Here is a 24,424-nt window from a genome sequence, read left to right as displayed (position 1 = left end):
TTATTCATTTTTATGTGGTGCTGAGGATTGAACCCAGGACTTTGCATGTGCTAGGTGAGTATTCTACGGCTGAGCCACAACCACAACCCCTAAGGACTGTTTTTAACCACTCTGTTGAGACTTCCTAACTACCCTTAGTTTCCTCAGGTAAGAATCCTGAACTTCAGTTCCACCAGCAATTTGGTGACGCCTTGGAATCAAACATTCCCCAAGTCTTCCTGGAGGGGGAAAAAAATTGCATTATATTGCAGTTAACAGGTCTTTGAATCAATGCATTTTGGGATGTGGGAGCTAGGCATGGAATTTTTCTATCTGGTCTAACATATATGATGTAACTTAAGTGTGAGATGGGTACTGTGAACATTTCATCTTCTGCCCAGCAAAGGAAACTGCAGCCTGTCTTCCCACTAGAGGAAATCAAGTAACTGAAAGTGTGAAAATAACTCCAAGAAAATATCCAAAAGAAAAATCTGCTGTTTAATATTCTTCCATTTCAGGAGGAGGAAAAATTAAGAAGAATCAGTACATAGCAATGTCTAGATACCTACTTCATGATTGTAACATACCAGCTATGAGTTACCTGATCCCAATCTACCTGATCATAATCCATATTATGGTCATGGTCTTAAGGAGTGTGTGTCTAACAAAGAAATAAGATAGGTCTTGTTCAAACTGACCCATGCTATTGAGTACCTTAAATTTAAAAGTTGGGTCACACTGTGTTGCCTAGGTTGGTTATGAACTCCTGGGCTCAAGATGCTCCTGCCTCAGCCTCCTAAGTGACTAGGACTACAGGCACGTGTCACCTTGTGCACCATGGCACCTGTGTTATGGTGTATATTTTTAGCTTGCGGGAAGACATTTGGGCTTGCAGATTGTAATTTCAACACCTACTACTAAATCATGGGTTGACATATTGACGGATGAGGAGATAAAGTTCCAATGACAACAAAAATTAACTGTTTATCTGTGAGAGGAGGAAATAGATCTAGATTTCCATGCTCCTTAACATTTTATGATTCTACATCAACATGTAAAAGTAGGTAACATTTAATGAGCACTTCCAAATTTTCTCATTTACTACCTACAAGAAACTATGAAAGAGATTATCAACCATATTTTACAGATGAAGAGAATGGGACCAAAGATTTGAATAACTTCCCCCAGCTTATATCCTTAGAGGTGAAGCTAACATTTTCCAACACGCTTCATGCTTTTCTGTGTTGTCAATCATGTCTGGATGGCAAAAGCACCTCTAGCTACTTAGCTCCTATTACTGATGCAGTGGGAGAACCACAGAGATGAGGCATTTGGTGGGCAGAGCCCTTTTAATACACAGGCCATCCAATGATCTAAAGCAGGTCTCATGACTGCACTTTGTGTCATCTGGGAGCTTCAAGCAGTACTAAAGTCTGGGACTTACCCTCCAAGATTCTGATATGGTCAGTGTTGACAGAATTCTGGGCATCAGGACTTGGGGGGTAAAAAAATGTTCCTTAGGTGATTCAAGTGTGTAGCCCAGGTTGAGAAGGTCTACTTCAAATGTTATGTAAAAAGGAATTTTCTAGGGTCAAGTTTCACCCCCAAAGTATCAGATTGTCTTATATATAACCATTAATATCTAGATTCAAGGTTTTTAATTCTGCAACCTATAAAGTGAAGTCACTTATGCTTGTCAATACAATGTTATTTTAGATTATAAGCTTCCTATAAATTGTCAGAGGTAGTGTCTTATTAGTATATGTATCCCCAGAACTTAATTTAATATCCCTAGGGTTTGTTTTTTTTTAACTCCCAATTGGAAAATGATCAAACCACATCTCACAATGACAGACCATCTACTTAAATCCACTGGTTATTTGCAAGTTGAATTCTTACCTAATAGGCTTTAAGATAATTCAAGTACCACACTCTAACCCTATAGTTTTGAGATCTGGGGGAGGTGGTCCAGGTTGAATAGTGAGAAATTACCTGATCTCTCCTAACATGGGTCTGTTTCCATGTCCTGGAACAAGCAGCATAATTGAGATGGTCCTGGGCAAGGGCAAAAGATTGAGGCACTTAAGCTTGGCTGACAGCTACAAAAATTGCACTTGACTCCCTCACTCCAGTGTAATCATCAACCATTACCTGGTTAGATTTGCGCTCTGTGGTGCCTGGCCCTCCCTTGCACAGGGCTGGACCAATTTTCTTGCTCTAGTTTTTTAGTTTATCCTTTGAGGATTTGACTATGCGTGCCTTTATGACTTTCCGACTAAATAAAGTCTTCTGGTTATACTCTGCAGACATGGCTTCAACTCCTAATAAAGAGCAGTCTCTAGTTCTAACAGCTAGATGAAATGCCTTTCCCAGACTGGCAAAATCTGAATTTTAAGGTATAAGAGAAAATGCATACTTGACAGCGACCTTGACCTATAAGAACAGGTGCCCCATTAGCTTTGCAATAGCCACTCTTTTGAGGTCATTCTGAAGTTCATTTTCTTCACTTCTTTGAACCTCCCCTTTTCTTCAATAAAAGTGGTCAGCCCCATCCTTTGATCTTGAGGAACTGCCTTAGTCATTCATTTTATGCTATGCAAGCTGACAAAATTCTTCTGCATTTGTTTTCTCAGCCCTGAAGATGTACACATGCAGAATCCAACCACCTACAGCATTGTACTTTTCCCTTCTTTAAAACTAAACTCTCATTCCAACTTGGTCCTCCACAACATCCTTTCATAGGTTAGTGTCTCATTAAGATGTTTTCATTTAAGTAAAAGGCTTGGTCCTATCCCTAAAAATTGTAAGCAATTTTATGGAAGTCCTCTAAATTAAATGCTCGGGCAAAGAACATATTTTCTGACTATTTTGCCAAACCAGTTCTGGTGACTAATATAATGACATGCCACATCCCACATGCATTCTAGAAAGCAAGTGACTCAAGCCATAAGAACTTTTATTTTTTATGCCATGGTCTCATTACTGAGTAATACCTTATCCTTCACAGCCATAGCCTTTGAAGCAGATCAATCAATGCAAACTTGCCATTTATAGGTATCTTGAACAAACCACTATAAGGCCATTTTCTGTAACTTATTAAAAAAAAAAAAAAAAAGGAAATTTAAAACATCAAAAACAGTTTCAAGAGGATTTAAAAAAAAACAAACCCTCAATCAAATTTACATTGCACTCCTTTGGGTACTAGTATCTTTGGCTGATCTGGGATTATTTAGGCTCTTAAGAATAAATATCAAAAACTTTAGTTTGGCTTGATGAAATAAGAAAGGGAATTCAAATTGTCATTTATGAAGTTGTTTCACAATATAATGTTGTGTCACTAAGGAATGAACATTTTCATAAAAAATTTATTTCACACTTTTATACAAATATCCACAGGTATTTTCTAATCATGAAATAATTTTACAATGATAGTTAGTATAAAAACGTATCAAATGCAAACAGACCAGTGACTTGACTTGAGATGACATTTTTAACAACTATAAATTTAAACACCACAAACATTCTTGTTTTGTTTTTGAACTACCCTCCCACCCTTCTTTTTAGGACATTCATTTTCATAACAATGTTTAAAAACACCGTCAAAATATTGGATTAATATCCTATAAAGCCAATGTGTCTATTAGGCTCCATGTTATCCAAATAAGAAACTGAGACTTAAAACACTGTTATGATCTGTTTTAGAGAAATTTTTGTAAATAAAACATCATTTATAAAATTTTTATGAATGAAAATTCCAAGTACAACCAGAATAAAGTTCTTAGTATCTTCAGGGTACAATATTTATGAAAAAAAAATTAAAACTCCAAAGCAACAATGGCATATATAGCTGTATTTTGTTCTCTTAAAAGATTGAAACACTGCTTATGCTATCGCCAAATGAATTAGCACCTGTTTGCTCTTGCTCCCCATATAACTTTAACATTTTAAAGCAGAGAATTTTGTTTAAAATTCCACTTTCATATATATTCAATCTCTATTGAATGTCTAGAGTCATTGCTGTCTTTCCTTCCCACCCCAGCCAGCTTTTACAATTAAACAATCTGAAGATCTTCTTAAAATAGTTCCAAAGTCATCTTGGAAATTTTGATAGGGAAGGACACGAAATATAGAACACCGACTCACTAATTAAATGGTTCCAATAACATTTAAAAAGCTTACAGCCATGATGTTCCATCTGACTGGGTCACCATTTGGGTAGCAGATACTCATTCAGTAGTCTTACACTGGATCGGTCTGGATCCACCATAGGCACTCACCGATTAGTTCAAGTCCTGAATATACAGTATTTGCAGCAGTGAGTAAACAAGCCCTAGAGTTCAATGAACAAACTCATTTTCTCCACAAAGTTCCTGAAAGTTATAGCACTAAATTCAGAAATATCACACAGGGCTCTAAACTAAAAATAATAATAATATCAGGTGTCAGGTAAGAATTAAACATCTTTGTTACATCAAACATCTTGATTGTTTTTTCTTAAACTTTTTGTGTTGGGGGGGAGAAGCTGTCATGAAGGAGATGTCATAATTTACAGATAAGTTATTAAAACAACTCTCTGGTATATTTTATAAAGGATTATTTTCTTTTTGCAAGAAATAACTTGGGTCAATCAATGATCTCCCATGTTCCAATTCTGATTGTTTAAATCAACCTGAAGGATCTTTGGCTTGTTAGTCAATAACAAAATGGTTTAAAGAAAAAAATAAATATCACATACAAACAAGTATCACTAGCATTCAAGTCTGTTGCACCTGTGTGTTTTAGTGAAAAGGGAGAAGGGAACCTGTGTGCACTTGGTGTGAGCAAGGCGTCACATCTAGGGAATGGACAGAGAGAGTAGGATGGCAACATCACCTTCTATTGCACACTTAACTTTAGACAGCACTTGAAACTGAGACACAGCTGCCTTGATGGCAGAGTCTTGTGCTGCAGGACACTTAACTTGCAGGTCCTCTGATCCTACAGGAAGGATACTCACAGCAGCAGGCTAGGACGGCCATTCTGTTAGCGCAGGTGAATGTGGGTGCTACCAGGAGGATGTTGCCTGAGTGCACCTGGGCAGGCCCGTCCCCAGAGCGTGTGGGTCAGTCACACCAAAAACAAAGGCAACCCAGAAAGTTAAATTAAGGCAGTTAAAGAAAGATCCATTTCAATAGTCTTAAATTTGGCTGTGCAAAACAGAAGCTTTAGGCTGTGTAACAATATCCACAGTGAAAACTGTAGGTTCGTACTGTGTGTAGTCAGTCTGAAATTAATCCTCAGGTACTGAACAGGCTCTTAAATCCATTTGTATTTGAGTTGGGAAAAAAAAAAAACAACAAATAAACCAAAAAGCATTTTGGGTACTGTGAAGCTTTTCTGGTCCCCTAGGAATAACTTTCATTTTCATTCCACTTTGTGACCCACTGTTTTTTTTCAAGGTTATCATTGTATTTTTCATCTTTGATCTCTCGCTCTTCTTTACGGATCCTTACAGCATGGTATCGGGGAACGCTATCATCGTACCTAGAGCGCTTAAAGAATCCACACTGGAGAAGGAGGAGAGAAAAACAGACACAAATTAATTAGTCTCAAGAAAACCAACTACATCAAATTGGAATGGCCTAAGCTTTCTGTTCATCTGTATCTACCTTTGGATTAAGGGGAAAAAAAGACACTATCTTCTTTCAAGAAAGCACTGGTAGGTTGAAAAGAAATAGCAGCCAGTGGAAATAAGAGAACAGCCCTAAAACTCAAAGAAAAGTCCATTTTTTATCTGGTCTTTTCATTGTACAACAATGTAGGTTTTTTTTCCTTTCCTCCATACTGGGAATTGAACCCAAGGGTGCTTTACCCCTGAGCAATATCCCCAGCCTTTAAAAAAAAATTTTTGAGATAGTGTATCGATAAATTGCCCAGACAGGCCTTGAACTTTCGATCCTCCTGCCTCAGCCTCCTGAGTTGCTAGGATTAGAGGTGTGCGCCAGTGCACCCAGCTGTAAGTTATCTCTTGACTAACAATTTAAGAGTTTGTGAAAGCATGCTTCTATTAAAAAAAAAAAAAAATCATGATATTTGTAAAATATCCAAATTTCAGATTACTAAATGACTTGAAAAACAATTTTTTAGAGTGATTTTTAATAGACATAAAACAAAAATTATTTCATGCCCTTCTCCCACTAGTTAGGTGGAAACCAGGTCACAAATACTTTACAAATTTGAAAATATTGTGTTCCAATGGGTCAATTTAAGAGTCTTTTCCTGTCCACTGAGGCTTCAGTACACATCACATTTCTCATTAGCTAGAAGGTATTTTATATCACCTGGATTTGCTGTTGTTTCCAATTAAGATGTTACCACAGTAAATCATGAAGTAATAGTGTACTGCAATAAAATCAATCGTGTACCACACAGGACTTAAGAAAAGTAATGGAGTTTGAATTTTGGAGCATTCCCTAATTTTTCTTCTTCTTTTTCAAAAAGACAGCATTTACATTCAAATTGGTAATGAATAGATATTTTATTCACTTTAAAAAATTCATTCTGATCCAAAGTATGTGGAGAATATACCTGAATATTTTTGAATCAGATTGAATTTTTAATGCATAAAAATGTGGGGGTTTTTTTGAAGGTATGTTTTCAAGTTAAAAATGCAGCTTAGAAGGATGAAGAAGATAACTTAGAATGGTTGATTAATGTGTTTATTACATGATGGCAACAGGAATAGAACATTTATGTTGAAGAATGTTATATTATAAAAATGTCAGGGCAAGACAAAATCATATGCCTATGAACCATGAGGTTTTATTCTAGTCATTTCTACATGGACTTGTTTAGTATTCTGTGCAAAAAAAAGTCAGTATATTTATCACAAAATGAAACTGTTGCCTATTCCATTTTTAAAAAGTAAATTAAGGATAAAACGTAAAGTCAAAAGAGCAATGCTGGAAATTCATTGTGACAGTGCCACATGAAGGAATTCAGGAATCATTCTTTCTTTTTGTGTCCATAGAAATGGAAAAAGGAATCACCCAAAATTCCTCCTTCCATGGCTTTTCAAACCAGAGAAGCAAAACATGAATTAAAATTAACTGAGACTCAAGGCAGAATAAAATCTCTATAAGCATGAAACATGGTCAAACTCCATTACAACATAATGAAATAAAAACTACCCAGAACTTTTTTGTACTGGAATTTTGTATATAGAAAGTTACTTTGGCAGATGACTATTTTTCTGAAGTTGATCATAAAGCCCATAAGGCTGACAGTCACTCTTTGTTGTAATGGTCTTTGGCCTGAAGGAGATATGCAGGGAAAGGAAGTTGCATGCTTAGGTAGCATAAAATGATTTCCAAGCAACCATAAAAAGCATTCCAAGCCTGCCCCATCATTTCATAGCAAGGAGAACAAAAAGAGGAAACCTCTTTGTCAATAGAAACACAAAGTTTCCAACATGCAACAGGTTAATTAGGCAGTCAACACAAGCTTCTATCCCTGGGAAATTCCAAAATGAACAAGAAATCTGAGAGATTTCTTATGCACCTTTGAAATTCCGAGTGGGATGCTACACACTGGATTAACAGCACGGGGCAAACTGGGCTACTATGGAGGTCTAAAACCTCCTTTTATGTGTGCAAAGGTTGCGATTTTCTTCATTGCTGTGGGTGATGTTTAACAAGAACACAAAATAACTCACCTGCAAAAAAAGATTCTTTGTGCATTGAAACAAACAAACAAAAAACAAACCTGTGTATTTTCAAGTGACATAAATAAAATAAATCCAAGCAAGGCAAGCCAGTGTGGACATTTGGAAACATCTGTTAATGGAACACATAGCAAGCTGTCGCTCTTAAAGTTAGCCACCACAACCATAAGCAGGTCCCACAGCTAGCAATTAAAAAACATTGATCAATTACCAATTACAGAAGTAGATCAATACTATGCATCAGAAGTAAGCCTCTCTTTATCAGACGGCTGAGCATGGATCTCAGCCTTGTGATATGTGGCATCATAATGATCTTTCTTATTTCTCTTGAAGAAACCACACTATAAGGAAGCAAGGTATTTAGTCAATTTTACAGCTTTGTGGATAAGAGAAGAGCTAAACAAAAGAACATCTCAGATTTTAACCTGCTTTCTATTTATGGCCCCTTGCCAGAGACCTGGTCAACCAGAAGTGAGCTGCCACTGCATATATTATCCTGGGACAGCGTTCAACACATGCTATTATTGAGGGTCTCTGGTCAAATGGTTACATGGAGATGCTAATCCACTAATTTTTTTTTTATTTGTAGACAAAATCCTAAGGACAAAAATCATTCTAAAAAGGAAAAATCTATGCATGTTTGATTGTAGTTTTGGCTGATTTCTTCTCACAGAATAGAATCCAAAAGGGCAAAAGAGTGACTTTTACAGTCTATTGAGACAAAGGTTAGAAACTAAATTCCCTAAGTAAAACTTAGCACAAATCCAAATAAAATATAGACATACTACTTTTCTGCCTTTTGCAGTAAATTTTACGGAACAAATTCCATTTACTTAAGACCTTTGGATCTGTGGGGTGAATCGCAATACAAATTCGAATACACTGTCATGAAAGCATGATTGCTATCATTTTCCCAAATTCTGAACCACCACATAACCCTTAAATGGTAGGAATCTGTGTTCCTCAGGTTAGGACACTCTAAATAAGTATAAAAGTATAATTCCACTTTCTACTATAATTTCCTTCATTCAAGAATGGAGAACTTTTTCTGTTTATTTTTATCTAGTTCATAAGGTCATGGAACTGCTCTTTGGAATAAACTTGGCTGAACAAATCTTTCCTGGAAAATTCTGCCAACTAGTGAAAGTAAAAATCTAGATCCATTTTGCATGATATGACAGCTACTAACTACATGTAACTATTCAAATTTAACATTCAGTAATTCTGTCACAATAGCCATATTACAAGTGTCAATGGCCACATGTGACTCTTGTCTACCATACTGGACAGTGTCATTCCAGAACATTTCCATTACTAAAGAAAGATGTGTTGGGCACTGTTGAACTAGACTACTTGAGATTTATCTATGACATCCAATGCAATAGACAGTGAACACACCCAGCCAACTTTCAATAAGTACTAGTAGATAGATAACGAGTAGGAAGAATGAACCAGGATCCAAGAGTCCTGGGTCCTGCCTCCAACATATCAACATATTTTTTGGCGGAAGTGCGGGGGTGGGGTGGGGGGTGGGGGTGGGGAGAGAAGGTATCTGGGGATTGGATTGAATCCAGGGATACTTTACCACTTAGCTACTTCCCCAGTGCTTTTTATTTTTATTTAAATTTGAGACAGTGTCTCATTAAGTTTCCGAGGCTGGCCTTAAACTTGTGATCCTCCCACTGTGGCCTCCCGAGTCTCTGGGATTATAGGTATATGCCACCACAGCCAGCAGCAACATTCTTAATATCCCTGATCTAAAAAATGAAAGTGAATGGATCAGCTGAAGACTTTTACATTCTAGCAAAATCCTAGGCAAAGCAGATAAAAGTAGAACTTCTCTGTTTAAAGTAGAGGTCTCTATCTGCTTAGTTTAGTTGTGCCACCCATGCAGAGGTACAAAACTCAAATTTAAAGACCACTGAACCAGAATCTTTTCGGACCATAATATTCTATGGCCTTAAAAATAAATAATTTAGTTTCAGAAAGAATATAAAGTAATAAGAATTACTTTCATGTGGGGATTAGAGAAATTATCTGATAGAGTCCTCTTGAGGGTCTGGATACTTCAGAGCTTAAAACAAAAAACAAAACAAACAAACAAACAAACAAAAAAACCCAATGAAATCACCAAAGTCCAATCTGCTTATTAAACAGCTGAGGCAAATCAGAGCTCCAGAGAGGTGAAATTATTTGCCCAGGATTATAATCACAGAGCATGGTCTCTTAACCCTCAACCCACTGCTTTGTCTCAGTGAGGATTAAAGACTGCCAATAAGATCTGCTCTGAAGATTGTCCTTGTGACCTCCTCAAAAAAAAAAAACATAAGCCCACACCAAACCCCAAATTTAGTTTCTGAGATAATAATAATTGTCATGGCAACTCCTACATGGGCTGGCTATGCGTGCTAGAGAAACATACTGCCTGAGGTAAACATCAGGGATAAAACTAGCTAAAGTCCCATGAATAGGAGTCTTGGTATGAACTGATAAGTGGCATCAATCACATGTTAAGAGCACCTTAGAAAATTATCTTAGGCTGAACCAGGAAGTTACTTGGAAGAATAGAGCAAAAGAGAGATGCCTGACATTTGAAAGTAAACAAATCCTTGAAACCTTGTCCATTTATATTTTTGAGTCAAGGAAAGGAAAAGGAACCCTTTGATTCTAGAAGGTGATTAGTTCAGCCAAAACTCTCCAGACCAGATGTGTTTAGGAATCCAGAATATGGGGCATTTTAGAAATGCACTATGCTGCATACATAATGCCACTGTAATAAAAATATTAATATTTCTGCAGTAAAACTGATGAATAAAGGACAAAGACTATACATGGCTTTTCTTCATATCATGTCAGGTTTTCTGGTAAATCAATCCTTAAAAACCTTTCCTGGAATCACAGATAAGGTACTAGAGACCTTTGATATTCACTGGGAATAATACAAAATCTATAGGTTGGTTTGTATCCAAGTCATATGCCCTTTTCATGATATAGATTGTTTATTGGTGGGGAGAAAGAGGGACGATATCATATGTATCATATATAGTCAAGAGACCAAATTCTAATGAGCATCACATTGAGCCCAGACCTCGCTTATGTTTGATGTAGGCTATGATGAACCCCTTTGAGATGGTGCTATTCATTCATTTCATGTTTTCTTTTTTTTAAATTTAATTTAATTTTTTTATTAGCTACACATGACATTACAATGCATTCATTTCATGTTTTCTATTTGTACTCTAGCTGCAAATGTAACCAACGCCAATGGCTGCCTTGAATTTTTTTTTTTTTTTTTTTAAATAAAAGTTGAAACTAGCTGGAATACAAAATCAGATTAATCTTATATCCAATAATTTATCTTAGATCCAGACTTTGATTTTATGTAAAGAAAATGCTAAAGTAGTAAAATTTAAATTTGTTATTTGCCAAATATGCTAAATTATATGCATGAGACAACAAAATGTATTATTTGAGAATCTTCTTGTGTGCTAGTCATTGTAAAATCCTCTCAAATTTACTATATGTTGGAAAAATTTCATCATAAAATGTTGGGAAAAAAGGAAGCAATGAAAGAGAAAAATAAGCCATACTCTGATATTAATTCACCCTTTTTAAAATGTGAAATAGTTTGTATCATGAAACTCAAATGCTAGATATGACTTACCTTCCATAGTAAAAACACTAATAGAGCAAGCATCAAAATCCCAGCAAGAATAGCAACGAGAATGATCCACCAAGGTACTCCGGAGTACTGAGCTGCAGTTTTTGAGGGAAACACAGTCACACGAACCTACAGTGTATAAAAGAAAGCAAACTGCTGTAAATTGGGGTGTGGGTTAATGCCAGGGGTCTATAGTTCTACTTCTGATTCTGAACATATTTTGAACAACAGTCTATGGACAGATAAGTTGACTTTCTGGTGAAGATCCTTTTTCTTAATGTAGTGGAATCACAGTGCTCCAAGAGATATTCCCTGAAGATCTTTTCCCAGGGACTGGAAAAGGCTGGGCTATGCTCTAACAAAGTAGTTATTTCTTTGCCAACTTATCTTTTTTAAAAAATGTTTTTTTAAGCAAAGGTAGAGAAACTAAAATGAACCATCATGTATTCATTGCCCTGTTTTAACAATTATCAATAAACAGCCAATCTTCTTTCAACTATACAACCTAGTATCTTTTTTTTTTTTTTTGGTCTGGCTAGGTACAGAACCTTCCATTTGCTAGGCAAGTACTCTGACACTGAGCTACATCTCCAGATCTTAACTTGGTACCCTTTTGAAAAAGATCACATTTTTTTTTTAAGTACCCAAGACTGAACCCTGGGATGCTTAACCCCTGAGCCACATTCCCAGCCCTTTTTGAATTTTTTATTTTGAAACCTCGATAAATTGCTGAGGTTGGCTTTGAATTGTCTTGGCCTCCCAAATCCCTTGAATTACAGGTGAGCAGGTTCACACTTTCTTTTAGTTACCTTTTGGCAAGGAAAATAAAAGGGCCAGTTTTCACACAATTAACATACAAGCCTCAGATTTTAAAGATATAAAATACAAATAGAGATGGAACTGCATGAATAATAGACAGCATTTTATCTTTTTCCTATGATATTGAAATGAAAGGCCTTATAAACAATACGATTTCCTGAAATGGCTACAAAACTGTGTGAACAAGCTAGACCCTAGATTCATTCTGAAGCAGTTTAAACTCAACTTTTTATTTCTTTTTCGTTTTTTGGTAGTACTGTGGATTGAACCCAGGGGAGCTCTACCACTGAGCTACATCCTCAGACCTTTTTATATTTTATTTTGAGACAGGGTCTCACTAAGTTGCTGAGGCTGGTCTTGCATTTACAATCCTCCTGCCTTAGTTTACTGAGGGCTGCGTCACCATACCTGGCTTAATCTCCGAACATTTGAGAGTTGGCAAACACTTATAAAAATAAACATAGTGTTTATCCAGAAACCTAAAGAGTTGTTTTTGGCAATTTTGCAACCACTCAGATGCGCTCATTCACATTTGTCCACTCTGTCTAAAGGAAGTCCAGTCGAATCCAAACGGATTTTTGTGATGCCAAGCACGATTTTTCAAAGCCTAGAAAAGACTGTGATTGCTACAATGATTAGAGAGCTGCTGGCTTAAAAGTTTCCAAACTAAGAGACTATAAAGCAAAGGGTAAACAAAACTCCAGGGAGTACTTAACTTGAAAGACACAGGCTTCAACCCTGAATACTGCTTGAACGTGTAATTATGTCTACACTGGGCTACAATATTTCTATAGTGTACTATAACTCATTTTTTAAAACCTCTTCATTAAAGTACTTCTTTTCCCACTTCTACTAGAAAACAGTTCATCAACCTCATGTGACTTACAGAAAATAAGTAAAAAAGTAGAACTGCTTTTAAGCACTTAATAAACAGGAGGTTACATCAGGTTAAACAGGAGGTTAAACAGGAGGTTACAGGAGTTTGCAGTCAACAGTCTACAATAGGCATAACACATTCACGAGCTGCCATTTTTCCTGGTGTGCCCTGAATGAATTTTCCCCCAAGCTTCCAGATCCAAGGTCACATCATGGCTCTTATGTCCCCTCCCCTCATCTCATAGGTGTCCGGCTTTAAGCCCAAACAACCCTTTTTTGAGATTGCTGGGTCCAGGTCAGGGGCATCAATACAGGGAAGAAAGAAGAAATGGGGGTACTTACTTTTACTTATCATATTTTCTGTTATATTTGGCAGCCAGGAAGCTTTGATATTCTCTACCTACTTCCTTAGGAATAAAGTGGAAATACACACCCCCCTAACAAACAATCCCTCCTTCCTTAGCCTGCTTCAATAATTCTCTCCTGGTTTAATCACCCAGATCATGAAATCCTTGACTGTATCTTTTTCAATTTTGCTTCTAGGATGCAGCACAGAGAAGGCAGATGTGTCCTTAACAGGTGCTTAACTGCATGGACTTAATTTAGTATATATTGGTAAAATATACTGGTAAGGCTGTAAGCCAACTACAACAAAACGATGACTTCCGCCAGCCTAGGCTGGACCTTATTTAACCTCGCTCCGTAAGTACCTAGCACAGGGAAGACACAGTGTGTCCTTGGGGCAAGATGATCAATGGATAGTCTCATTTATAAGAATAAATTCTCATAAATCTGAAGTGGATAGTGGGGATAGGTCTGTGGCAAGGGCATCAGCCTATGATAATTACATTGTGTACCAGTGCCTTTAAAACATCCCAGGATGGGAGAAACCATGTCCATCAATGGCTGCTGTCCAATAGGGTTAAACAAGATAATTTTTGGTTTTGTAGCCTGGGCCGAGATCCAGCAGAATCACTAAGCCCAGGTCTAGCCATTATTCCAACCAGAACTGAGAGACTTTAAATATTATAAAAACAAAACAAAACATTTCTCTGGGTATCAAAGAGTGAAGATTCAAGTCAGGACCTGGGCTAGCTACACATTTAAAGGACAGATGTGATTTGGAACAGGGAAGGTGAGAGGCCCGGTATCGTTTGTTTACTTTGTCAACTGAAGGGATTTTTTTGGCATGATAGTCACCCCAGCTGGGAATGGGAAGACGTGGGGAGCTGGCTGCAGGACTAAGTTAAGGGGAGACCAACTATGGGCTATGATCCCCAGCTCTGAGAAATTTTGTTTTGTCACTGTAATTGTTACTAATGAACAAGGATAGCTTAAGGCAAGTAGAAGTTACTGTAGAGTGTGATGTCTCCAAAAACAACTTCTCCCCTTCGGTGTTATGCATTTCCACTAGGGTGACCTACACATGTGAACCTTATCCATAAGGGGAAAGGGCTCAAGCCCTATTGATACTTTACATTCCACATTAGTGAGCAGTGCAAAGACTACACTAGCTTGCCAACTGCCAAAATACTTTTGCTGAATTACTCTATAATGTAATGCTCTCAATTCTTATTGAACATCAGAACAAGAAATCACCTGGTGAAGGGATTTTCTATCTTTTATAAGGCTCTCTATTAAAGATACTATCCACTCTTAGTGAATGTTCCTCATATAAGAACCCATCTTATAAAAGGTATATCTCAGGGCTAAGATTGTGGTTCAGTGGTAGAGTACTTGCCTAGCATGTGTGAGTCACTGGGTTTGATCCACATAAAATAAATAAATAAAATAAAGGTATTGTGTCCATCTACTAAAAAAAAATATATGTGTATATATATACATATATAAAAGATATATATCTCAAGGTCTTCTCTAAACTTAAAAGCAGAAAAGGAAATCTCATTCTCATGAAGAATGGAGTACTTACTATTATTATTTATTATTATTAGGTATCAGGGATTGAACCCAGGTGCACTTAACCACTGACCCACATCCCTAGCCCTTTTTTATATTTTATTTAGAGACAGGATCTTGCTAAGTTGCTTAGCTCCTTGATAAGTTGCTGAGGCTGGCTTTGAACTCACAATCCTCCTGTCTCAGCCTCCTGAGCCACCAGGATTATACGCGTGTACCACCACGCCTGGCTGGGGGTACTTACTTTTACTTATAATATTTTCTGTTATATTTGGCAGCCAGGAAGCTCTGATACTCTCTACTACTTCCTTAGGAATGAAGTGGAAATACACACACCCTTAACAAACAATCCCTCCTTCCTTGGCCTGCTTCAACAATTTTCTCCTGGTTCGATCATCTGGATCATGAAATCCTTGACTTTGTATCTTATTCAATTTTGCTTCTAGGATGCAGCCCAGAGAAGGCACATGTGTCCTTAACAGGTGCTTAACTGCATGGACTTAATTTAGTTGTTAATATGGAACCATCTTATCTAGTTCAACTGTGTAATTTTGGCTCTGATTCTGTTATGACAGTACTAATATAAAAATAAAAATGTTTTATTGAAACATTTTGGGTAATAAAGAAAAGGCTTTTTCTTATTACTTTTTAAAACAGCATTAGAATAAAAGCAGTGAGAAATTGTTTTGATGTTAATGTCAAAAAGAAGACCAAATATACCACCTTTTATGCTTATCTCCAAAGAAAATAATCTTCAGACTAGAAAGGAGAGATGAAACCAAGATGAAGATGAAACTGCATCCCATAATAAGTAAGGGAATAAAGAAGGAAGTACAGTCTGACACTTGAATTAAGCTCAAATCTTCAGGCCCCAAAACTGCACCTTAAAATACTAAAGAAAAGTATAGGCATGATATCTGAGCTATTGTATCTCAGAAATCACAGAAAATAGGGGAGATATCAGAAGACTAGAGATGAGAAAAATGTCTCAATTTTCAAAAGAAATAGGCTTTAGATAAAAGAGACTAGTAATCCATTTACAAATCTACCAATTGTTCAACAAAGTAGTATCACGCCAAAACTCCACTTCTCATTGGAGTCTTCCAAGTCCTAAGAACAAAATTCCCAAGGCAGTCTCCTCCTCACTCATGACTCACCATCCAGACTGGACACCAGGTCCCCAATTCCATCACCTTGAAGACTCTTGAGACCTGAGACCTGGTCTCCACTCTACTTGCTGGTCATGTGACCTCAGAGGAGGAACAACTTTCCTTCAATTGTTTCTTTTCTGAATTTGAGATTTGAGGGCTTAATAGTGACCAAGTGTTACAGAGTCCAAGGACAGGAGCCCTGAAATCATTTATGAGTTTAATCCAGAACTCTTAAGTTACATCCTCCGAGTCTGCAACCTTGTTGTAAAATAAGCACAATGTCTACCTTGGTATTCTTCTGAAGTCTAAACAAATAAAGTATCTGGTACATTATGGACATTTTATTAATGTCAGTCTCTTCCATCTTAAAGTCTTTACCTTTTTCCAGTTTATTAAAACTGGAAGAGTTATTAAACTCTTGTGATTCTTGGAGTTGCTGATTGTTGCAGGACACTAACAGTTGCCCTTGGTCAAAGATGCAGATGAAAAATTCTCAGGGGGAGTGTGGCTTATCTGAAAAGTCCTTTAAGATGCCTTATTGATGACAAGATGCAGAAAGGTAGGCTGGAGCAACTTGCAGAAATAACTGAAACCCAAGGTAACCATACGTCCTGGTGCACCTGTATCAGCCCTGGTTTATACCACTTGTTCCAGTGTCCTGCCCAGTTTAGCATTTTTCCAATATAAATGCATTCTGGTTTGGATGATAAATTATTAGGATATCCACTATATCTCAGAAGCCAGAATGATCAGGGGAGACTCACTAATATTTCAGCTAGCTAAATAACCAAAGCCAGAGCATTTCCATAAGCAAACCTGCAGACAAATGCAACAGTGGCAATTCATAATCTTCCTTTTTTTTTTGGAGTCTTTTGCAAAGCATTCCCATTCATGATTCCCACCCTGGCACGTAGTCATTTATCTGGAGTCCTTGTGGATTCTGGACCCTCGACAAGGAACCCCCCTCACTAGTGGTTCACCACAGAATTCTGTTCCTTGCCCTGTTCAGTATTTTTATTAATTGCCTGAATGAAGACATAGCAGGCATGTTGCTCTTTTGTTTGTTTTTTAAAATTTTTAGTTGTCAATGGACCTTTATTTTATTTATTGATATGTGGTGCTGAGAATCAAACCTAGTGCCTCACACATGCTAGGCAAGCGCCCTACCACTGAGCCACAACCCAGCCTGCCAGTTTATTTTTAATTTTTTTTTTTAGTTATACATGGGCACAACATCTTTATTTTGTTTATTTTTTTATGCAGAGGATCGAATCCAGTGCCTCACATATGTGAGGCATGCGCTCTGTCACTGAGCCACAACCCCAGCCCAGGTTTTTAAAAAAAAAATTTTTTTTTGTAGTTGGACACAATACCTTTATTTTATTTATTTATTTTTTTATGTGGTGCTGAGTATTGAACCCAATACCTTGCATGTCTAGGCGAGCGCTCTACCCCACAACCCCAGCCCTCCCGCTCAGTTTTGAAAGACAGTTTCCAGGGATAGAAAGTTGAGACAGCAAATGAGCAAGATTCAAAATTACTTTACAAATTTAAACAATGGACCAGAAGCAAATCACATAAAATGTGAATACACATCTAAAGACGTGCATTTAGATTTGTTTCAAACTACTCAGAGACAAGCTGCAGGAAACATAACTTGACAACAAATTCTGATGAAACCACCTGGAAATTTCAGAAGACTACAACATAAAAACTGCAGCTGCCAGAAATTCAAATACACTCCTCAGCAAAAGTATAAAAAAATCACATTTTAGGCTGGACTGACAGAAGCATGGTATTGAGGTGCTGGGAGGTAAAGGTCCAGGGTAAGCTGAACAGAGTAGACCGCAGCTCAGCTGCCCTGTCCATGTGGGATCACACTGCCAACAAGGGTGGGCCAGGAAGGGGAAAGGCCAGGAACCCATCTGGCTGTGTCCTGCATGACTGAAGAACTGGGTGCATCTCTCTGACACAGAGTAAGAGACACCTGTCCAAGGAGGCAGGACAGTTGCCTTTAACTCTTGGAAAGGCTGTTAGATGGCTGGGATACAGAATTTATTCTAGACTTGTTTCAAGGGGCAAAACTAATGCCTTATTTTACAACATTCAGTTTTGGACTCATATGAAGAGGTCTTTGCAAGTAACCACAACTGGCCACAGTTGGCACAGGTTCCAAGAAGGGCTGCAGCATCAGGAATGGTTTGCTATAGGGCTGCAAGTATACCCACCAGCCAAAGCTCTCAAATCTGCCACAGGTTCTGCTGAATGGTGGACCCTAGATTTACTTCAATGATTCTATTCAAATACAGGGTGGGGTGGCAGAACCTTAAGATTATCTTGTTTTTCTCTTAATGGGTAACAGGGTTATAAGGGACATAAGACCAAAGAACGTGACCTCAGGCTGTGGGGCTCTAAGCAGGAGTATAGCCGGGAGCATCTCACCTGGGTGCCTGCATTTGGCAGCTTGATATTCTCTGCGGCATCAGTCACATCAATAGAAGCTCGCACAAGAATGTCCAAGTAGTTCAGTTTGGAATATTCCTGATGGGAGACAGTGAACGTTATTAAAAAAGTGACAGATGTCCTAGGTGGTGGCAAATGACTTCCTGGGGACAACCTCATGGCAGGGGTATACCTCTAGAAATGTGCTGTTCCATAACCTTGAGCGCAAAACAAGGGAGGCCTTGCTGTCCAGCCCACGCAGAGGACACCTGATGTTCACACACCTCACGTTCACACTACAGTTCTAGAGCGGGAGGAGGACATGGTCAGAACCCACCATCCAGGAAAGCCCCTCCCCCATCCTCTGTCTTGTGTTCATAGTTCTGGAAAAACACTCACCAGGGTCTGGTATTTTCTTTCAGCAAATAGAGAAAATTTTCTGCTATCATCAATCTGTTTTTCAGCAATTGCCCGCTTTTTTCTTGAGTTGTGAGACTCCTAAAAAGAATTATATCCAAAGTAATTCCGCTTGCTGTAGTTGTTTTTCATTACTATGCAAACATCCCAAATAATGCTGAATTCATATAATCAACAATTAATATTCATCCCTCTCCCATCAAAGTGTAAAACCAGTGTTTTGACCACCCTGACTTCAGTTCACTGATAGATTCATAGGACTATTTAAGTGTTTTATTCTTACTGTGACCTTTATACTCAGGGAAAGAGAAAGATGCTTCCTTTGTTCCTGTGTCCCTACCAAAATGTGAGCAAGTGGCACCAAAACATGTACCTACTGAGATCAGGGATCAGTCCTGTTGCTGTATCCCTGGCACCCAACTCAGTACCTAACATATGGTAGACAGCACATCTGGAATGACTACATGAAACTGAAGAACAGAAAAAGAAGCAAAAAGACCCATTATATGATCAATTCAGGAAAGATCCTGAAAAACTAAGCCAAGTTTTTAAAATTGATTTTCCTTATACAGGCTAGGTTTGCTTTATCTAAAATGCTTAAGACCAGAAGTGTTTCAGATTTGGGAGGAGTTTTTTGGATTTTGGAGCATTTTGGATTTTCAATTTTTGCATTAGGGATATTCAACCTGTAATAAAGAATAGGAATGATGGGCCATTTTGTTTTGATGAGTAAGGGAGTATGCTATCACTAAAAACACTGTAACTAAGAACATGGATCACACCCAGTCGCCCAAGAATTTAAAATGAAAGAAACAGGCAGCATTGACAATGCCAATCTTCATCAAGCTGGAACATAAACAGGCCAGTTATAATAGTGTGCAGCAGGAGAGAGAAGGGTAAAGAGGGGCAGGTTTTGATTTTAAAAAAAGAAAAAAGAAGCTTTCCAAGTCATTTGCTAAGGTGCCAGTATCTTTGGTGATGAGTTCCTAATGATCCTCCTTGGGGTTATACTGGCTGGTTCACTCCCCAGGAGTATGTCCTAATTCTCCTTATATCTCATTTTTGGGTTGTATTTAAAAAAAAAAAAAAAAAAAGTCATTTGTCCCCATAAGCACTGCCTTACACACCATAATGGTAACTGGTCAGCAAAAATGCCTCAGCCTGATTTGGTTTCTAAACTATAAAAGAGAAACTGTGACAACCAAAGAAAAGTCAACGTGCCAGAATGCTAGTTTCTTAAGGAGAGTCATGATTTACCCCTAAAAAGTCAGCTTCTTTTATTTACAAACAGGGAGATGTTAGATAAACCCACCAACATACCTTTAGGTTCAGGAGGTTTATTTCACTTTGTGGCTCACACACTATCTTTTCCAATCCTTTGGATTCTACTTTCACCAAATAAAGCAACCATTTGCCATTGCTAATTTCTTTTGGCCACTGAATATTCAAGGTTGCCGTGCCGAGGTTTTTAAGAGGTTTACCTAAATTAATCACCTGTTGGAAAATAATACACATTATCTCAATGAAATCCTTTCAATGTAAAATTAAGTAGCACCTCCTATTGCCAGAGGAAAAAAATGGTAAAATATCTGTCATAACATAATAAGGCTCCAAAAATGGACTATGGATAGGGTGTGCAAAATGCAGATTTGTGCCTAAACATTACTGTGTCAACAGTTGGGGAGAAAAGGTCAAAGAGATTGCTAATTTAATCCAGGATCAACTGTTGTCTACAACAGCATCAGTGGTGTTTATCTGCCATGTCCTCAACAAGCCTAGGGTAAAGGCCTGTGTGCATTTGTGGACTTCTTTCCCAGCCATACCTGCATGGAGATCATAAGCACCTCCAGTTTCTGCCTCAATTATTTATGTAAGGCTAAGAGAAACCAGTGGAGAATTCACTCTCTTCATCCTGCCAGGGTGGGCTCATTCTTGCTATTCCAGACTTTCACCTCAACAATCACTGTGTTTTCAGGAATGTGATTTGAGCCACACAGATAAAAACCCATGTTTGAGTCATGAATGGATTTCACATTATGTGTTTATGTTCATGCAACTGGACATAGAGTCACTGTGACTGCCTACTTTGAAATGGTTCAGAGATAACCATTAGCCTTCCTTATTGGCATATGCCAAATCTACTAAACTTGCCATCACAAAATTGGGCTTGTAAGACATAAGCAAACATTAACATTCATTCATCCATGAGCAATAAGAAAGATGCCCTGATCAGGGAGGAATAAATAAATTATAACATTCTATAAGATGAACTACTTTGAGATTTTTCTTTTTTTGCGGGGAGGGGGATACCAGGGATTGAACCCAGAGTTGTTTAACCAGAGCTACATCCCCAGTCTTTTATTTATTTAATGTCCCCTCAACTTTTTTTTTTTTTAAAGAGAGAGAGAGAGAGAGGAGAGAGAGAGAGAATTTTTTTAATATTTATTTTTCAGTTTTCAGTGGACACAATATCTTATTTTTATGTGGTGCTTAGGATCAAACCCAGCGCCCCTCGAATGCCAGGTGAGCGCGTTACCACTTGAGCCACATCCCTAGCCCCAACTTTTTTTTTGAGACAGGGTCTCACTAAGGCTTTAGGGTCTTGATAAATTGCTGGGGCTGGTCTTGAACTTGTCCTCCTGCCTCAGCCTCCCAAGTTGCTATAATTATAGGTATGCGCCACAATGCCCAGCTGAGGTTTTTGTTTTACAGACTCTGGGGAAAATAAAGTTTTACTTTATACCACATATTAAAATTCTCTAGTCAACTCCGGAGGCTGAGGCAGGAGGACTGCAAGTTCAAAACCACCTCAGCAACTTAATTAGGCCCTAAGCAACTCAGTAAGACCTTTTCTCTAAATAAAAAATATATAAAAGGGCTGGGGATGTGGCTCAGTGGTTAAATGCCCCTGGGTTGAATCCCTCCACCCCCATACCAAACAAACAAAAAAACAAACTCTCTAAAAAGAAAAAGACTAAACTGTACTGGATTCTGAGCCAAAGGCCTATGGTGAGTGACAGTTGTTTGCCATTCTGGAGGATGAAGTTTTTACTGTAAGCCAGTTTGCTGTTTAAAAACTGGCAAGCTCATTGTTTATCTGAGTATTTATTATTATTTATTAAAATTACATATTCAAGACGACATCTAGGATATGTTAGTTCTAGTTCAAGAAAAGGCCCAAATGCTCCAACTTACCCTGAATTCATACTCTATCAAACTTCCTACTTCATCTTCAGATTTCATAGCTTGCTCCCCGACAACTGTACCTCCAAAATACACCTGGGAAGGTTTAGCAACTCTGTTAAATTAAAAAAACACCAGTTTTAGTAAGGATTGTAAATGGTTCTTTCAAACATTGATTTGTTATGCTAAACACAAACACTTACCCAGAGACCGATAAAAGCAGTTCAATAACCACTTTTGCTTTAGCTGTAATTGAAGCCAAATTATCTTGATTGCTCGTTCTGAAAATGAAAAGGAAACAATAGGGTTTTATTTTAACAGTCAGTTTTCTCATTTCAATTATACTTCTTTTATGGCTTAGATCAGTGCCAATTCATTGACAGCCAGGGTTTTCATAAAATAATTCTGAATGGGAAGGTTGAAATAAACTTACGTCTCCAACTGCAGGTTAATGTCCAGATCTGTGGTGTCAAAGGTGACCTCAGTTGTACTTAAAATCAAGTAAAAAGTAACCTAAAAAAATAAATAGCTATTAACACAGGCCAAGCATATGGGCACTTAAATGGTATTTAGAACTGTAAAATGCAATATGTAAAGGCATCACGTACACTGGAATTTCTTTTAAAAGGATTTCCGAGCTCACAGTCAGCTTGGGAACCATTCTGGTTGGCAACACAACTCAACTGTTTCTCCTGTAACAGAAAAATGCCCCAGGTCACAGCAGGATCCTGTGCCCCATGGTGTTGATTCTTCCCTCTCAGCTAGTCTCAGAAAATACTTACAGGGAAAGCCCTCAGCTCTCTATAAGCAGAATAGGTCAAAGTGTCCGGAAACGTTGCAATGAGTTTGGCTTCGTGGGCATCATCACCATCTTTTGTGGGATCTCTTGGGTTGGAAGGGCTATTTGTCACTGTTATTTCCAAAGCAATATCTTTCTGATCTTTTAAAACTAGCTCTGGTATGCCTTTTTGACTATTAAAAAAACAACAACAAAAAAGAGAAAGTCATCAATACACACACAGTAACTCTCATTTTTCTTTTGTGGTGCTGAAAATGGAACAAACCCAGGCTTGTGCATGCTAACCGAGATCTCTACCACCAAATCCCAGCCCCGGCCTTTTAGTAACCTCCCCCTTATTTATTTATTTAGTTGTTGATGGACATTTATTTTATTCAATTATTTATATGTAGTGCTGAGAATCAAACCCCGTGCCTCACACATTCTAGGCAAGTGCTCTACCATGAACCACAACCCCAGCCCCTCAGTAACCCTTTCTTAACAAAAGGCCACCTAGAAGCCAGAGTCACTTTTGCTAGTACTATAGGGCGATTCTTACATTGGAAGGTAAGAAAATTTGTCTTGATTTCCTTCTCGGGTACAAAATTTATATTCTAGTTTAAGGTTGCTGTTACATACGTTGTCATCTCCACATCCCTCTTTTAAGAAGTGCACCTGTAGGAAAAGAAAGCCAGACAGGCATCTAAAACAGTTCCCATACAATCCATTTGCCTGAGTGCTGATGACCATGACAGAATTCAAACACACCTTGCTATATACTCAATTCCTGCTTGGTCCTTTACCAAAACACTGGCCAGGCGGGCGGGCAGGCAGCCTGGAGCAGCAGAGTGTGGGCAGTGAGTGGAACCACAGAAAACCTGGCTGGGCCACTTAGCTGTGTGGCTTGAGGCCAATACCGAACCTTTCAGAATCGAAGTTTTATAATGGGTCCACTGAAGACACTACCACCCTGTGTTCTAGCCCACGTGTAGGAAGAATTATCAAAAACAATGATGGTGCCAGCTAACACATCGTTTATATATTTAAACTCAATTCTCACAATAGATCACTGAGGAAGAAAAGGTCCCAGTATCATGAGCTCCGCAGTGGAGATGAGGGAAGAGAGTTTAAGGTTAGGAAGGCAAGTGGCAGGGTTTCTAGCACAGTGTTTGATAATGAATTCAATAATCACACTGCTCCATAAGCAGGAGAACTGTCTTCTTTCCTTTATATTTAACAGAACTACGGATCTGGGAATATACACAAGAAATACTTGCTGATAACAAGCAATAAAGTCAAAGCACACAAATTATTCAAAAGTATAAGCCCTAGCAAACAGATTCCACCTCATGAGGATCCCATGAGGTGTCCATCGAGCCATATAATGTATATTTTTCTTTCTAAGATGACATAGGTTGCATTAGGCCCTAACTGATTACTTCATTGTGAGTACTTCTTTGCCTTGCATAATTTTGATATTCCTTAATTTTGATGTTCTA

At 38.0% G+C, this 24,424-nt stretch overlaps 1 protein-coding gene across 3 annotated transcripts in view; it reads right to left on the bottom strand.

Moving 5' to 3' along the window:
* Nucleotides 1-3,324: 3,324 nt before the first annotated feature.
* Nucleotides 3,325-24,424, bottom strand: part of Itga6 (integrin subunit alpha 6) — a 78,871-nt gene continuing 57,771 nt past the window's right edge. For 2 of the 3 annotated variants that reach the window (XM_058580187.1, XM_046447314.2), the window contains 12 exons: nucleotides 23,485-23,600; nucleotides 22,930-23,119; nucleotides 22,756-22,839; nucleotides 22,581-22,660; nucleotides 22,351-22,428; nucleotides 22,160-22,262; nucleotides 20,285-20,458; nucleotides 18,947-19,045; nucleotides 18,741-18,851; nucleotides 18,548-18,646; nucleotides 11,346-11,471; nucleotides 3,325-5,525 (listed from right to left, as the gene is read on the bottom strand). In XM_058580187.1, coding sequence (XP_058436170.1) covers nucleotides 5,364-5,525; nucleotides 11,346-11,471; nucleotides 18,548-18,646; nucleotides 18,741-18,851; nucleotides 18,947-19,045; nucleotides 20,285-20,458; nucleotides 22,160-22,262; nucleotides 22,351-22,428; nucleotides 22,581-22,660; nucleotides 22,756-22,839; nucleotides 22,930-23,119; nucleotides 23,485-23,600 — 1,422 coding nt within the window. In that variant the 3' untranslated portion in view covers nucleotides 3,325-5,363. Of the gene's footprint in view, nucleotides 5,526-7,892; nucleotides 8,023-11,345; nucleotides 11,472-18,547; nucleotides 18,647-18,740; nucleotides 18,852-18,946; nucleotides 19,046-20,284; nucleotides 20,459-22,159; nucleotides 22,263-22,350; nucleotides 22,429-22,580; nucleotides 22,661-22,755; nucleotides 22,840-22,929; nucleotides 23,120-23,484; nucleotides 23,601-24,424 lie in introns of all 3 variants that reach the window. The other variant, XM_046447315.2, reaches the window with a different exon arrangement.

This window comes from Marmota monax, unplaced genomic scaffold (assembly GCF_021218885.2).
Source record: "Marmota monax isolate L192 unplaced genomic scaffold, Marmota_monax_Labrador192_F-V1.1 WCK01_AAM20220418_F8-fsc00007, whole genome shotgun sequence".
NCBI lineage: Eukaryota > Metazoa > Chordata > Mammalia > Rodentia > Sciuridae > Marmota > Marmota monax.
This window is presented reverse-complemented; position numbering and strand designations above follow the sequence as displayed.